Raw genomic sequence first — 17,896 nt, forward strand, 5'->3', positions numbered from 1 at the left:
TCAACTGTTATGTTATGGGGAAAACAGCTTTTCTCTTTCTATTTTACTTTGCTCGTTTTTCTTTTTCGATTTACATATTTTCATTTCTCTTTGGTATTCAGTAAAGTGCATGTAGAAGAAACAAATCCCTTTTTAATTGCAGTAGGGTTTTTCGAAAAAGGAATATAATGTGGAAGATCGATTGTTTGAGGCAATATGTCTTGATGTTACTTTCCCACAAATTGTTTCATTGGTATTTGTGAGACATTGTATACGTTTTGGTTTCACTGGCATTTTTGTTGAAGTAAATGCTAATATTTCATAAAATTGTGAAAGACATTTTCTTTGCATATTAAATAAGTACTTTTAAATGATTTGAATCAATACAAGCAATTCGAACTCTTCACTTTTGCATATTTTGGTCTTGTTTAAACATTTATGTATCACAACATTCATTTTAAATCACTATGAATTTTAATATTGACAAGTCTACAGCGTTGCTCTGTTTGAATGCTATCTTGAAAATGTATTGCCTAAATGCAGTTTCATTTCTCAGTCATCTTGCGCTGTAGCCTTTTAGCAGCCATGGAATATTTGCAAAATGAAGTTGGTGGCCTCTTTTAGGTTGTCATCCAGGCTAATTTGTTTTTTTATTTTCTTAACAGTAAAATGAAATGGGACAATCTTCTGCATTGGGAAGATTGGTTGAGAGTATTGGTTGAAAGAAAAGATGTACTGATTTAGGACAGCAGTGCTCTCCTGTAACCAAATTTGGATTTCAATAGTACTTCGTTATCACATGCTTCCTTTTAATTCTAAGCTTCTTCTAGCAAGTGCAGTAAATATTATTACTTTAAGTCATAAATCAAGTAAAGGGTATGAATTAAACTTTACGGGTGAATGTCAGGTTTTTTTTTTGACAAGTAATAACAGCTTTTTATAGATGAATTGCACAATGGGACTTCTGTTCCTGCCTGTAGTAATGCTGTTGATGGTGTTTAACTTTGATGTGTTGCACCATTTGCTTAGGTGCACCTAGTATTGTTTTTATGTGAAATCTTTTGTTGCAATATTTAACTTTCAGTTTAAATTGATAAAATATGTCATCTGTGCTGGCAGCACAGAAGTGTAATGATTAGCATTGCTGCCTTGCAAGCACAGGGCTCCTTGGTTTAAAGCTGGACCTGAGGCGCTATCTGTATGGAGTTTGTATGTCCTGCCCGTGTACTCCTGGGTTTCCTCCGGGTGCTCCGGTTTCCTCCCACAGTCCAAAACCATACTGATAGGTTAATTGGCCTGTGGGACAACTGTCCCTATGCGTATGTGTGTGCGCGCGCGTGTCTGTGTGTGTCCTGTGATGGACTAGAGTCCCGTCCAGAGTGTACCCTGCCTGTTGCAAGCAGGTCTAGATTCTGGCTCCCTGGCAACCCTGAAGTGAAAGAAGCGATTGGAAAATGGATGTAATCTGTACTGTGACATCATTGCATACTTGTGAAGATGAAAGGGATTTCTATTTCATGTTTACTCATGTCCTGCATTGTAAAAATCTGCACTGGATTTCAGTTCTCGGGGCCCACCATGGTTTAGACTGAATGCTGGAGCTTTTCTGTACATCTTGCACCACTAGCAGCATCAAGTGGAAATTGAAACACGTGTCAGTTAATGCACAGAAATGTTAATGTCTCTTAAAATGTGCACTGTCCCTGCTGGTGTTGTGCGCTGTCTAGAATTAATTATTAATTTTCTGTCTGCTCTTTACTCAAAATGGATTTCACATTGTGAATCCTAATATGTGACATTAAACTTTAGCAAAATCGTCTGCCTCTGAAAGCCCAAAATGACTTTATTACACCCTGACCACATATGTGGAAAGAGGATTCTCATTACACCTGTTACCTGCAATTAATATGTGTATAAACCTATCACGTTTAACCCTGAGTTGCAGAATGCCGATTCCTTGTTCCTTCAGGGTTGCACAGAATCAATATCCTATCAACCTCATTTCCCAATTCACGAAAGTGGCATGGATAAGCGTGCAGTTCTTTACACTTCCTTTATGCCCAGGAGTACTGGACATAAAGGCAATGCAGTCTCGTTTTTAAGTCTTGGGAAGAGCAACATAAAATGTCTGGTTACTACCGTGGACACATCTGGAAGACTCTTTTTAGAAACTCTCCAAAAATATAACAGAAAAAAGACTGGCACCACTATATCATACAGTCTGTGCTGCTGAATGTAGAATTATCCCAGCCCCCAAATTGTTTCCAGTTTAGATTATCAGCTCTGTCTCAACAGTTTTTGAGATTTCTTAAAATACATCACCCTTTTGATTTTGTTCACCGGTTTGCGTGTTCAGATATTTTTTCAGTTTTAAGGCACTAGGCTACCTCTGATGTAGAGATTTATGATTCATAGTCAGTTGCTTCCACACTTATTCCGGTAGAATGAATTTTTCTTCATGTAGATTGGTACAAACTGCAACAGATGACACTCGCAACTTTCATTTTTGTCTTTTTTATTTTGGAGTCTGAAGGGTGTCTTGATTTATTTTTTAGCAAAGAAAAAGAAGTGGTTTGGCATTGTCAGCTAAGGAACAATTAAATAAGTTGAAGTAAGAATACTATGAAGTCTAAAAGGAGAGGTTCTTTCAAACTTAAATGTCAGTAAGCAGTTAGCAGCTACTGCATAGTTATGTGAAAATGTATTGCAGTGTTTGTTAGACTGACTTTCCCTTGCAAAACTGTTGCCTGACTTGTTCTTGGCTTGTTTGCAGAGCATGCCCAGCATGGACAGCCACTGTACAAACAGTTACATATTATGCTGTTTACAGTCCTTGACCCTGGGTTTGAGGGCACATGTTTTACACATTTTATTAATTTATTTCCTGAACAGATGCTAACATCTATTATCATTCTGTTTGAGGGGATAGTTCCTGTGCCTTAAACAGATTATTGGTCTTCACCTTAACTTTTTTTCTGCAACCTTGATGTTAATCAAAACACAATTTCTCATCATTAAAGTGGTCTTCAGCAAATTCTATTAGTCTCAGACATCTGTACATTAAAGAGACTAAGATAATGTTTGCCTTTAGCATAATCTGTAAATTTATTACGCCTTGTGTACAGCCTTAAATTATTTGTTGGAAATGCATAGAACCTTTATTCTTTTTTTTAAAATTTCACAGGGTTTATGATGGGAGACAAATTAGGTACTGGACTGTACTGTGATAAAATGTTTTGAGAACTCCATGAATGACATCAGTAACCCGTAATGTCAGATGTTTTTGTAATCCTAAATGACCTTTTCTGAGCATGCTTTTAGCCAATGTGCCGGACTGAAGCAGTCACAGCGGGCTTTGCTCTGAGCTAGTCTTCTCTGTGCTACATCTTTCGTCTTTTCTCTCCTGCAGTTTTTCCAGAGGACTCAGATGCAAACGGCACGAGCCACCATTCCAAGTAATAACCCTTCCATTCGGCCTGGATCCCAGACTCCCACTGCTGCTGTCTATCCCCCAAACCAGCCCATCATGATGGCCATGACACCCATGCCTTTCCCCTCGCCACAGACAGCCCAGTACTACATACCCCAGGTGAGAAGGCCTAGCAAGAGAGGGAAGCTGTGAGGTGTGCACTGGGAGAGCCTGTCTCAAGCTTCTGGGCTGATAGGCAGTGACTTTGGATGGTTTGAAAACTGCTTTTGAGTCTGGTCTTCACCAGTTACGGGTGGGGTCTTTGGTGGGCCTTGACTCTAACTTAACCCCTGGCGGTGGTCGTCTTGTTGATTATTTTTCCTGTCTGTTTTGGAATTTGGTGCCAGTTAGTCATATGTTTCTGCTTGTTTTTATTTCCCAGTATCGACACAGCACTCCCTACGTTGGGCCTCCACAGCAGTATTCAGTGCAGCCTCCAGGGCCCAACACCTTCTACCCTGGACCTGGCCCAGGAGAGTTCCCCACACCATACGGTGAGTCCCCTGGGGGTTCACAGAGTCTCTGTGCTGCTTGTTGCTGTACATAAGGGAACCTGACTGGTTTTGCAATCTGCTCATGTATAATTGGTACAAAATTCAGAGCTGATATCCTGGAAAGCAATTGACTCAGATTATCAGATTTTGCCTTTCCAGTTAGCGGTGTTTGGCACTGAAAACATTTATCAAGCAGGAACGCAATTAACATTTTTAAGTGGTTTATCCAGTGTTAAGAGTTATCAGATGCTTCAAGTCATTTCTCTGATTCATGTACTGAAAGGACTGGTGTCTTGGTTTTTGTTACACCTTATCTATCACCTGCATAGTTGGTCTACTTAACTACATAACTGTAATACTTATAAACAGACACTGAAGTGTTTTATAGGTAACTGTGCCTGCAGCTAGGTGAATGTTTTAAGTAAAAGACCTTACGAAAAGTACACAATTATCTTGTGTCTAAGAAAATAATTGTGTTATTGACTGCTCAGATACTAGACTACCATAAACAAATTTTGTTACTCCTTCTTTAAAATGCTTAAAAGGAGGAATCTTTTTTTTAAATATCATTGGGTGAGTTCCCACTGATTTGTGCAGTGTATTTCATTGCCAGAAGCAACTTTTAGCGAGTAGTTTGAACCAAGCTTGCCACTTTTAATGTGGTCTCTCTAAAAAGCCATGTTAATTTAAGAAAATATCAAATTTGTTATTGACTGAATATGTTTGTACCAGATTAGGTCTTTCTTTTTGTACCTATTTTTCCAGATTTGGTTGTGTTTTTTTTCCCTGGATAGTGTTCCATCGCCACCGTGATGATAATGGTGATTTTAGTGTTTTGAGACGAGTGTTTACATCCAATAGTGATTAGTGATATTCTAGCCAAGTCTTCTAGATAGTTCATGTTTTTTTGCAAACCTCATACGAATCACTGTGCCAGAACAATCACGTCACTTAAATTGACCCTTTCAGTTACTGTGACTGTGTAACAAGAAATGGCAATAATCTGCTGCTTCTTTTCATAGTGAGACAGCACTATGCAGCCTTTCAAATGTCAAAGAAGGAAAAGCAAAACTTCTCATTGGTTCCTCACAGCTCCTGAGTAAAAATAACTGGAACAACCACAATAACAAACTAACAGAAAAACTCTTGAGTGAGGAAAACTCCAATCTTTTTTGTCAGGGTTACTTTCTTTGCCTGGATTTTGTTTTCAAGACCGCCCCTGCTTCTGTTCTCACCACTTCCCCCTTGCTACGACCAGAAAAGACACATTTATAAGCCTCCTGCACATGAGCCGCAGCTGTCTGTCTGTTACTCCGAGGACTCAGTGCTTGTCAGTCCCACCTCCTCTGCTCCCCTACCTGACTCCTGCCAGAGACGGTTATCTAAAGGAAAAGAAATTCATCACCCGTTTGTCCTCGCAACCTGTTAATTCCACATATGATGAAGAGTTCAGATGGATGTAACCCTGTGAGCATGAGTAGGGTCTCAGGGAACTGCTGATCATAGAAACAAAATAACACATTCGAGAAAGATTTAAAGTAAACAAAAGTGAATACTTAAGTAATAATAAATGATAAGACTATTACATCTTGAATTACTGAGAAGATAATTCACTGATTAGTAGCAACATTTTGAATAATTCATTTTTTATAATTTTAGTAGGCTTATATATATATTTTTTTATTTATGTTTTACTTTCTTGACCTAATGTTGTAGCATGTTTATATAGGAACAAGTAAAGGTTTATTCCATGCTGAAAAGAGAAGAAAAGAAACAACGTTTCGGCTGTGGAGCCTTCTTCTGGTGTTTATATAGTTGGTGATGAGCTGTATTGGATTGTAGAGGCAGTTAAAGTCATACATTTAAAACAGTGTATGGTCTTAGAAGGAATGTTCATGATGTACGGTTTATATTTTTAACAGAAGCGTTGGGTGGATCCCAGTGCTTAATAAAATAAATGCTTCTTAGCTCAAGAAAAAAAATCACATAGTAATATTTCTGTCTTGGAAACTCCCACAGATCCATTTACAAATGGGTTGAGCACTGTGGAAGCAGCACAATACAGTCCCTTCTCTCTGTTCTTGGTAACCTCATTATTGATAGCTGGCTCTCTCATGATCCTACGCCTGTGGGCTGGGTACGCGCCAACGTTAGTTCTCTCTCATCTGCACAGTCTACAGACATGCAAAGCCAGCAGAGTCTGGAACAGCAGTGGTCAAGCAGACAGGTGGAGAATGCCTAGTGTACAGGGGGACACTGCAGTACAGAGTAGCAGAAATCAGGAAGGCTCCTGACCTCCTTCCACCTCACCTAACAAACAGTAATCTGGATAAATCTTATTGAAATGACCTGTGTACTCACTGTGCTTCATGTACTTCATTTAAGATCGATAATATTGAAATGAACTGGTAAAGTGCAAACAATTTTGAAGGCTTCCTAGCAAATCCCCACGCACCTAATTTGACAGTCTGAGTGAACTTTAAGTAAACTAAGGATGAACTAGTATAAAATTTAGTAAATTTGGAATTCATTGACTGAATTTTTTTTTTTAAAAGGACAGTTAATATTACAGGGTATGTTTGGCCAAGAATGTGATGACCTTGTGTGGGTGTTAAAAAAAATCGCTGCCATTTGCAAAATACAGATTTTAAGTCGATGTGAATATGATGAAACACGCCAAGTTTTCAGGTCAGTCAGTGCAGGAGTTCCCAAAACAGTTGTAGTTTGAATTTTGTGAACAACATGATAGTCAAATGTCTGTGGTTCATGTAGGAATCCCGTTTCGACATGTTAATTACATTGACACTGAAACAAGAACTATCGAATGTTGTTATTCCTTCAACTTTATTAACCAAACAGTGCTTGAAAAGGAGCCGTTCGCTTTTATCCAGACTGCTCATGTAACCTGCTTTGGGTGGGAAAATTATTAGAGCAATGTGTGAGATACAGATCAGAAGCGGCCTTGATTACATCTAAAACCTGCCAAGCTTTGATTCAGTCAGTGTAGCGGTTCCCATGACAGGCAGCTTGAATTGAGAAATCAAAGTAGTGTATGTGCAGGAAAGATAGTCAGATGGTATGTTCAGAGGAATATTACATCTGGATTTAATTGGCCAAATGTTTGTTGCACAGCAGGATTTCGGGTTTGTATGGCTGCGTAGCAAAGAAAAATCATTACTCAGGCAGCCATCTTAGTTTACACAGGAACCCCATCTTCACTATAGATCCATCCTGTTGGTACTAAAATGATTGCTATAAGGTTTGGAGTTAATTTTTGAGCAGGAGCATTTCACATGGAGGGCTACATTATTTTAAGGAACAAGTAATAGGTTTATTCCATGCTGAATAAACCTATTACTTGTTCCTTTGCAGCCTACGCAGGCTGACGCAGCTCCCCACCTGAACTACATTATTTTAGGTGGTTTATGATCCATTGCAGTTGTAAAAATGATCATAGCATCCATTCGGGTGCAAACTTTAAAAAGCTTTAGTTGTTGGTGAAGTCTGCCAAGTTTCAGTCCAGCCTGTGCAGAGATTTTGAAAGGGTTTTCAAATACACGGGTCATACGGCTATCTTGTGTGATGCAGGACCCCAGGTTTGTTAGAAATGTAATGGTTAATCTTTTCCAGAATCCCTGTTTGTTCTGACATCTATCAGAGTTCTCTATGCCAGAAACACCTTTAATAATGAACAGCACTTTTACTTGGAATTAATATGAACCTTTGTTTAGCTTTTCTTTTTTTTAATTAAACAGCACCACCCTATTACACTGGCCAGACGGTGTACACCCCCTCTCCACCCATCATAGTGCCTACACCGCAACAACCTCCACCTGCCAAGAGAGAGAAGAAAACGGTGAGTGTCTGAAGGGCCAGCGGGGTGCATCTGAAATCTTCACCTGAACAAAATGGACTGGCCTTTCCAAGACCACCCTCTGCCAATCTGTGCAACGCAAAAAAAAACGTGCACACATAGGGGCAGTATTGTTAGGTCTCCCCATCAGAATTAGATGATCTGGAAAATTGTAAATCCAGGATTATCTTGTCAGTCAAAAGGTGTGTAGCTGAAAACAAGGCTGTCGTAAAAGGTCATCTGAAACTGATACAGGCAGTATTAATCTGGAGGCACTCATCATTCAAAATTAGATATTTGAAATTATGTGGGGGGGGAATCTCTTATACAAGCACCTCCTTTGGCACGTTGGCGTAAGATCTAAGACGCTGCTTAAAAGTCTAACCATTTCTTCTAGATAGAACGGAAAAAAATGTTTTCAGATTACAGCGGTTACTATCTTGGAAAAGGAAATTAGACCCTCCAGTGTTCAGAGGATGTCTGCTTGTCCTGCAGTCAATAATTTGAACCATGAAATAGACTATATTCTCTGTATTAAAAAAGGCTCCAGCGCAGATGCCGTAAAACTCCCAGTGGCTTTACTCAGGTGGGTCTTACCTAGTGTTTTTTTTTCCCAGCCTGAGATGATACTGTAATCCTGCTTCTCAGTACTGGCTGTAAAGTAATCTGTAAAAACAAATCAGACATCTTTGTGGTCCCTTAAAAGTTATTACCCCCTCTAACATTTATTTTAAATCTTTTTTGAGAGCCAGTGTACAAAAGCACCTTGAAGCAAATGGTCTGCATTTTTGGGTTTGGAATACTGTATTGAATTGTCTAAAACCTACTTTGAGTGTCAAAGCACCTCGACTGCTTTTGTGAGGTCCCAACTTTTTCTCCCCTGCCACTGTTTCTGCAGATCCGTATTCGAGATCCCAACCAGGGTGGGAAGGACATCACGGAAGAGATCATGTCTGGAGGGGGCGGGAGCCGAAATCCAACACCTCCTGTGGGAAGACCTTCCTCAACTCCCACCCCACCACAGGTAAGAGACCGCCCAGGGAAAAGAGAACTGCAGTCAGACCTAGCATGATGTAATGGGATGGATAATACTGAAATTGGATCATGCTCTTTGTGTATTTTATCTGTCTATAAAAGGACCGTTTTGAATTTTAAGGTTTCAAGGAATTAAATGGAATTAAGCCTTTTTAAATGTCAAAGTTGGGATTTCGTCATTACTAGTTAATAGGTAACATATTTTAGTTGCTTGTGAGCATCTTTTTTTTTCCCTGATTGGAAACTAGTGATCTGATGTAGGAAAATACTCTGCACCAATGTCTGGGAGCTGGGTTATCTAATGGAGATAAACTTAGCTAGAGGACACTCCCTGCAGTTCAGGCTGGAATGTTGGTTTCTTCACGAGACAGGGAACCAGGGTAGACTAGGTGAGCCTGGCCTCATGGGAGTTCATTCTTCAAGGATCATTGTCTCTCCTTTATTCATGTTTACTTTCATGGACTGGAAAGACAAAATGACAAAACTGTGCAATGGACAGCAGTGATCATTTGCATGGCCCCCTTGTTTGTTTTGTGTGAAGCAAAATTTGAACCACAAGGTTTGAGTATTGGTTACATAATGCTTAACGTTTCCTGTTGATGGGTTCTTAAGTGTCAGAATTCAATAGTGATTGTCTTTAGGCTTATCTGGACCATTGTTTCATTTGATTTCACTTGTTTGGAAAAAAATCTGTTTGCTTGGAATTGAATGCCATTCAAATAAATGATGTATCTGTAATGCATGTGGTTTTTCTAACCATGGCTTCTGATGCTTTAGGAATGTAGTGCTCTTTTTCTCCAGAAAAAAAGAGGGGAATATATTTTGTGACTTATTATTGTTAAGTTCTAAGCCTGTGAGATACAATCTTAGCACACTAAAATTGATATCCACTAGGTTTGCAGATGTACAGTACCTCCTCATCTGTGTCCTATGCTAGTTGTCACTCCGCCATGTGTGCAGTGCAGAGAGAATGAGTTCTCACTGTAGCCTAAATCTGTGACATTTTGTAAAGCAGTTTAAACCTGAATCCAGAAGACCCCTCAAATGCACTTCTTTCTTCAGAATCCTGCAAGTCACATCACAGTAGATATGACTTTCTGATACAGTATATATAAACCCATTTTTAATTTCAATGTTCTATAAGTTTAACCTGATGTTTAAATTCTCTGTAAGCTTTGTTTTACAGCATCATTACAACACACTCCTGTCATCTTTAATGCTTGATCTTTTAAAATTGAACATAGTTGATGTCTGCAGTTTCTGCATGAACATTCAGCTTAAACTTTCTCATGGGCTTGTATACATAACTGGAGAAAAGGAATACTGCACCTCAAACACATTTACTGCCCATGCTTTACGAACAGTATTGTCTGCATTTACCTCAAAGTGTTGTCTTGTCTTTTTCTGATTTGCTCCCTCTACAGATATGGATAAAATGTTTTAAAATAATACACACAGTAATGCACAGTCATTTAACACAGAACAAGATTTCAATAGTCCTTCAATAGTGAATTAACTAATAAGCCAAAGATTAATTAAAAGGCCAACATATTTAAGCCAATGTGATTTAGTGTAGTTTGAAAACAGTCCTAAAGGCACATAGCAACTGAAATATGGTACTAAATATATTCACAGTTTGTGTTCTAGAACTTTCACTGGACAAATACATGGCAAAGTGGGTGTAACTGCAGAGCTTTTGATTTACATATTAATTTAAAAAAAAAGTCAGTTAAAATTAAAGCTACAGTGTGTTCTGCCCCCACTCAGTACATTAAGCAAACTGAGCACTTGAAGAGTGCAAGTTCATTTAATATTGTTAAAGTAAATATGAGTTCTGTTCATGATAGAGTTATTCCCACATTACTCATTAAACGTGCAAGAATATAATAAATTCTCATTATTTTGTGAATAAAACATCTGTATATTATAAATGACTTCAGACAACCACTTGTACTAATGATAAAAAAGGCAGAAAAGAATATGGGCCTCCAGCATAAGGAAGACATTTATCTTCATCAAATATCACATCTATCCGTATAATCACTGCAAGGGATAAAAGTCCAGTCCTTTCTATACAATGCAAGAGAAGACTTAAGTAGTTGAAGGAAGAATATATGCTTAGTGCTGTATTTCCTTATAGTAAGCACATTTCTATCTTATTTTAATTAAATTAATTTATTCATAAAGCTAATTACGGATTTTGTAATAAAGTATTAATTGTATGTCAGATTTGCAACATGTTAAGTGTTAAGTCATATTGCAAGTGAACAGGCCACGTCTCTAACATTGTCCTCGGAGAGGACTGTATCCACTCTGTAGAGGGAACAATCACTATTGTGTTGTGACACTGTTGTCTTCTCTTTGATGTTAACAGTATTTGTCTCTCCTTTCTTTCTCCATTCCTGTTACCCATTCTTTTAATCCCTCTCTTCTTTCTTTGCATTTTCTGACCTCTTGTGTGTCCCCTGCCCCCCCCCCCCACTTCGTTTTCCAAACCCAATGTGGCACTGTCCCAACCCCATCCTGTTCCTGCTCCCTGCAATCTCTCCTTCATCTTCCTCTCCTTTCTGTTTCTGCGTTCTTTCCGTGTGTGCGTGTGTGCATTCCACGTTGCTAGTTTTTATGTCCACACCCTCATTATCCTCACATTTTCTACCTCAAATCCCAGCAGCTGAGCAACCAGGTCCCAGATCACGGGCACATGCTGTACAGTGTGGAGAATCCCCAGCTTATTGCTGCAGCCGTGGACATAAAGCCAGGTTTGATAACGTTAGCACTTTTTTTTTTGTTCCCTGCAGTAGTTTGTGCTTAGATATGATGTTTTGCACAATACCTTTTTGCACAATCCATTCTTCAATCAGAAATTCCTCCTTGTCGGTAATGATCCACACTACAGACTGCCCATACCATACAGTTGGACTGCATCAGCAGAAAATCACATCTTCACCCCTTACAGCAACTTCTTCCAAGAAATAAGATGGCCCATGATGTCCATTCTGCTGTGAGCTAGTGTCATAATCAAGACATTAACAGTTGACCTTACTAAATTGACCTTACTTAAAGTTGAGTGATATCCAGGTATTTTACCAGCTGTATTTTGAAACATGTTTGAACGAGTTCAGTTTTTTTAAACTATCTTACATGTAGAACATAATTTATCCAGCAACAATAAATCAGCTGTAGTCATTGTTAGACATCATTTTGTGTGGCCTACAACTGAAACAGGTCAGTTGTATCTATTTTCAAACATCTGTCTGCCCCTATAAAATATCCTCGGAAAAGCAGGCCTCTTTTAAAACGCACTGAACTCTCTGACTGACATTCTTATTTTCTGGCTTCATAAAATGTCATATCATGTCAAAAGGCTCATTTTCAGAAGAAATGGATGGCTGTAAAAATGAAGTGTCTGCTGAGAGATTCTAAAATTTTAATGACTTTTATATTGTCGCCAAAAGTAATCGTTTATTATTTCCAGTCATAAAATAAGATTATTTTTAAATGATAACTGTGTGAGTTTAATAGACTGCGTCGTCCTGCGAGGGGAGCAGTTGTGTATTCTGTCCTGACTTGCGCCCTGTGCATCCGGGATAAACCCTGGGTTGTTGCCACCCTCACCAGGGCAAGCAGTTTCATGATAATGGATGGATGAGATTGTGCAAGTTTCAGGTGTGAACTTATTCCACCTGAGATCTTACTCTTTCCCAGTAGTTTGAAGTTTTTTTCCATTACTGAGGGCATCAGTGGCTCCAGCTTACCCTCATTCACGTATTGTGCATTGTTCAAGAGTCGTGACTTCTGGAGTTTGCACAGTACAGATGAACTGGAAACTCTGATCGCTACAGACTGTTATACCGTTAGTTCACAGTTATGGATCTGTGAATTGTCATGGGTACAATTCACTGTTAAAAAACCTAGAGTAATGATGTGAATACAGCCTGACTTCTAAGGAATGTATGGGAGTTCCCAAACTAAAAGCAATTTCATCTTAATTATAGAGCATTGTATGCAGACCTTGAGAACTACTGCCTTTTTCTTTTTGTAGCATTACTTAGGCTAATTTCTTGTCACTCACAGCCTTTGCTACCTTTTAGAGTCTTAAGATTAAATGCCATGCTGGATGCAGACCATAGAACCTGTCACTACAGGAAAAAAAACAGTGCCACTCTGTCCTTTAACTACATTTGTTATATAGAAATAACATTAAATTGGTCATTTTGGGTTAAATTATATGAGTTGACTAGATTAAACTGTTTTAATTGGTTCAGTAACATGTTGGTTCAGACACCTGACATTTCAGGTCCAGCCTCATGCTCATTTGCTGTAGTAAAGCTAACTATGGAGAACAGTCTAAGATTCCACCTTAGCTTAGTAAGCAAAGAATTAAAAGCAGCTGCAGTTACAGGGGGGATGCCATACATTATTTAACTGTCAGGAGGGAAATGTACTGTAAAAACATTTATGATTATATTGATATTTATGAAAACGTAATTTGTCCTTTTTACTAACAGTATAAACCACTATAAGCAGTCATTTTAACATGCTGTATATTATGTGAAATGCTGACAGGACCTTGCTTTACAAGGACAAAACATCCTTTTTTTTTGCTGTAATGAAAAAGGAGTAAATGCCTGTGAGCTGCTGTTGATGTTGAAGTGATCAATGTTGCAGCCCTGGGAGGCAGACCTCTCCTGTGTAGGACCATTAGGTGTTCATTGATAAGTCTGAAATTCCCCAGAGGCAAGCCTTCATACAGGCTAAAAGTGTGGGAACTCTTTTGCTTCCGCTGCAGGAGAGAACGTGGATATTCTGATGTTAACATCCCTCATTGGCTAAGATGTTTTAACTTGATTATAATCATTTGAACTTTGATTAGAATTATGGGTTATTTATTCTCTACTTCTTTCTTCATAAATGTGCTGTCTCTTCCACCCTCCCTGATCCCAGACGACAAGCCAAAACTGGACATTACTGCGCTGAAGTCTTCATCCCCGGGTCTGCGACTGCCTGACACCCTTGCTGACAAGAAAGAGCCCAGTGGGCCTGCACAGGACTCCTCTCCCCCTGAAAAACTAGAGCTTCCCACCTCCAGTCCAGCTGTGGTGCCCGGCCCAGTCACGGCCACCTCTGTGCCCATTGCTGGCTCCTGTAAGCCCGTGCTTCTGGGGGAACGGGCAGAACCGCCGGCTCCAAAGGAGGAGCCAAAGCCAGCTTGCTCTGTCTCTCCTCAGCCCGAGAGCTCTGACTTTGAGCGGGCCATGCCGGAACTGCCCAGGAGTCTTTCCACTTCTCCGGCCCCCGCTGTAAAGGAGATGAACGGCCTGAGTGAAAAAGAGGCCGCCTCTCCTTGCAGTGACTCGGACTCGCAATCCCGGGAGCTGGCCTCTCCATCCCAGTCTCAGCCTGCAGCTTCCAACTCCAGTGCAGATGCCCAGGAAGTCGTTTCTAGAGAGGTCCGGGCGGAGAGTCCTCAGACAAATCTTGCGGCTGTTGCCCCAGCTGCAGCTGCCTCCCCTTCCTTCATCACCACTGCTGCTATCACTACTGCTGCTGCTGCTCCTCCTCCTCCTGGCCTCCTGGTGGCCAGTCAGGGAACTGCTGAGTCAGGGGAGGCCAGGAGAATCACTGTGGGCTCAGAGGTGAAAGAGAATCCCCCTAAAGCAGGAGCAGGGGCAGAGGTTACACAGGATGAAAAGCCCAACTCCCTGCCACAAGCTGGCTCCAGAAAAGGCCCCAGTACGGGTAAGACTGTTTTGACTTGCTAGAAGTGCTGGCAAGAATGAGTTCTGTACATCTATGTGGGGCTGCACGGTGGCGCAGTGGCTAGCAATGCAGCCCTGCAGCGCACCTGGGGTGCTACTGTATTTACCTGGACTTTGCACATTCTCCCTCTTGCATGTGTTCATGTGGGTTTCCTCTGGGTGCTCTGCTTTTCTGCCACAGTCGAAAGACCTGGCCACATTTCCCATTGCCCCTTACCAATCATGGCCTCCTAATAATCCCCTTCATTGAATTGGCTTCATTACTCTCTCCTCTCCTCCCCACTGAGAGCTGGTGTGTGGTGAGCGTTCTGGCGCACTATGGCTGCCGTCGCATCATCCAGGTGGATGCTGCACATTGGTGGTGGTGGAGGGGATCCCCATTACCTGTAAAGCGCTTTGAGTGAAGTGTCCAGAAAAGCGCTATATAAGTGTAAGCAATTATAATAATTATTATTATTATAGCTTAATTGGCTTCTGGGAAGGTCGACCCTGTGTGTGAGTGTGTTTGTGTTCTCTTGTGCCCTGCAGTAGACTGGCACCCCCCCCAAGGTGTACCCAACCTTGTGCCTGTTGCTTGCTGGTATTGTATGAGGCGGTTAGAAAAATGGATGAATGTTCGTGACTGTGGATGTAATGTACGTAAATGTCGCACCTCTAAGACTCCGAGGGTATCTCAGTTTCACGCATTTGGAAATAATTTGCTCAAACATGGTATTAGCTGTTTTTTAAAAATATGATAAACTATATGTATCATTTAACTACAAGCTCTGTGGTTACGGGCATGTGTTTTACTGGTCTGCAGGAAGGTAGTCTGTGAAAGTACAGAGCGAACCAGCTGAGAGAAACGTGAAAAACAAAACAAACTTTCCCTGCACTTTATATGTACTGAGAAAAACATTAAATCAGTTCAGTGTACCTACAGAGTTTCAACCTCATTCTCAGTCAGAGTTTTTTTTTAACTGGGATGTGAAGCCATTTTAAATACCATATGAATGTTCTGCTTTAAATAAGATTCCCGAAACAGTCTTATTGGAAATCAGTGATATCCATAGATCAAGGTACAAATATTTAGTACTGTGTTAGATTAGAATCTGCTTAGGTTAAAAGACCAGTGTTTTATTATCAGACTGTGTGCGTCTTTAATACAAAAATGTCAAAAACTACCAGACTTTTGGAATCCATCCTGGTACTGGTGCTGCTGTGTGCTGAGGTGCATTTTAATGTCAGCAATACAACATTGTAATGCTGCCACATTAAAAAATTCAATTTTGGTGATAAAGCGGTTATTTATGGGAACGTAGCATTTGATTTCGTTTTTATATATATATATGTTACATATAATGCAGATGATTCTTGATTCTTTATTAGTCTTACAGTACTTTCATCATATATACTTGTCAGAAGGTGTCTGGCAGAACAGCAGAAATACCACTGCAATTAAGGTCCCATTTGGAATGACGTGCATCGTTATGAAAGAGTTGTTAAATCCAGTACACCAATATGGCAGTGGTGGCTGCTGCTTTGAGGCACACACACTATGTAATACAAATATATATATTACAGTACATACTAAAGCACTCAAGGTTTCAAGACACCATAAAAATATTTCTATTTTAATTCCACTGAAAGTTAAAGGGTGAATATATTATTTAAAACTGCATAATTTTAAATCAGTCTCCACCCCAGCTGAAACATTGTATCAAGGTAAAGTTGTGGTCAAAGCTATTAATTTAGAATTAGTATGCGGAGGTATTAGCAACACATCCATGTAGTATCTCTGAAACCTGAGTTAGAAGAGCCTAATTGTGCTCTCGTTGCAGAGCAAACCTTCACAATAATTAACAAATCAATTGCTTATTCCACTTTATCTCGCACATTATTCTTGCACTTTGTTAATTTCTGTCTCCACAGGAATCGTTCATATCTTTCCTCTTGATGCCTTAGTTTATTAAGAGATGTCCAGAATTAATTTTCTTTTCAGTATACCGTAAACATTAATTGCAGTCCCATCGTTTATAATCTGGAATAAAATAAATCTCAGATGTGGAAAACCACTGATTAGGGCTGAGGATCAACCCTGACTGAGTAGCAAACCTAGGAATGCTCAAAGGACCTCACATTTCAATTTATGGTCTAATTTAAAAAAAAGTGTTATGTAGTTGTGCCATTAACTGCTGGGTTCTGCAAAACCTTTTATGTGAAAGGACTATGGTTTAAGTATGAAAAAGGCTAGACTGAAAATGTGATGAATAGTTCCCTATAAGAAGGATGTGCATAAACATAGTGTAAAGAATCCTTCTTAGATGAGTGGGTGTTCAAGTAAAGGAAGCTGTGTTATGCTGGAGGGGTGTTTTTTTCCTTAGACCATGTTTGAAGTGTGCTGCAATAAGGTGTTGTGCTAGTCTTGAAAAATACAGTATAATGAACCCCTGCCTAGAAGTGTTCTCCAGCTGCAGAATTTGAGAAACGTAAAGAAAGTTTTATAGACATTAACGTTTTGTGTTAGATGAACTGTCTCCATAGCGATGGAAGAGCGGAAACATAAAAAACACATGTAATTATAGCACTGAAACCAAACTCAAAGAAAACAACCATGGCATGCCATGACAAATAAGACACTTGCTTCTGAGACAGCTGGCCCAGCAGTTTTCAATCTTAATGCGCGCAACTTATGCCACTACTGCAATAAAATCAGCAATAACAAGAATACGCATAGCAAAAGCATGTGGTGTCTTATCTTGAAAGACGATAGATCCTTAAAGGATCAAAAGACTTTACTATGGGTTGCTTCTGTGGCCTTTACATTAACCCAGTACAATAAAAAATGCATTTTCCTAAGTGGGGAAAATAAGTGGTCTGTTCATAGTATATGTACTTTTGTAATAAACACACGAAACCCGTGCTTAAATGTCAAACATTGTCTGTTTTATGAATGAGCTCATTGGGCACTGTATGAGGGTTTCCTTTCTCATTCCAGACTTCTCTAATGACTTTTAATAGCTCACTTTCCTTATCTTATCATCCAGTTACAGTTCAGCTTGGAAGTCTGTCATACTAATTGAGTTTTTTCTAGCTGAAACATGGAATTTGCTAATGAAGTTCCATTCCCAGACTTCACTATTTTATCTCACGTCTCTGTTACCTGATGTAGAGCAGACACAAAGTTATGAAACATGGAACATGAAGAAGATGGAAAAACTAGGGTCTGTTGTAATTGGGGGAAAAAATGTTTGTAGTTCTCAGCATACGGTATTTAAATAATCTATTTCTTATAGGTTCTTTCTTGCCCGATTGCTTCCTTGGCAGA

General features: G+C 39.7%; 1 protein-coding gene across 12 annotated transcripts in view; it reads left to right on the forward strand.

Annotated features, from left to right (window-relative positions):
- LOC148642026 (eukaryotic translation initiation factor 4 gamma 3-like) overlaps window positions 1-17,896 on the forward strand; it is a 68,601-nt gene that overhangs the window by 29,469 nt on the left and 21,236 nt on the right. For 9 of the 12 annotated variants that reach the window (XM_088617318.1, XM_088617319.1, XM_088617323.1 and 6 more), the window contains 6 exons: window positions 3,389-3,568; window positions 3,831-3,942; window positions 7,698-7,798; window positions 8,694-8,819; window positions 11,448-11,589; window positions 13,775-14,569. In XM_088617318.1, the coding sequence (XP_088473444.1) occupies window positions 3,389-3,568; window positions 3,831-3,942; window positions 7,698-7,798; window positions 8,694-8,819; window positions 11,448-11,589; window positions 13,775-14,569 (1,456 nt within the window). The remainder of the gene's footprint in view (window positions 1-3,388; window positions 3,569-3,830; window positions 3,943-7,697; window positions 7,799-8,693; window positions 8,820-11,447; window positions 11,590-13,774; window positions 14,570-17,896) is intronic. The other 3 variants (XM_088617321.1, XM_088617326.1, XM_088617322.1) reach the window with 2 other exon arrangements.

Source organism: Lepisosteus platostomus, chromosome 23 (assembly GCF_059453375.1).
Source record: "Lepisosteus platostomus isolate fLepPlt1 chromosome 23, fLepPlt1.hap1, whole genome shotgun sequence".
NCBI classification, from domain to species: domain Eukaryota; kingdom Metazoa; phylum Chordata; class Actinopteri; order Semionotiformes; family Lepisosteidae; genus Lepisosteus; species Lepisosteus platostomus.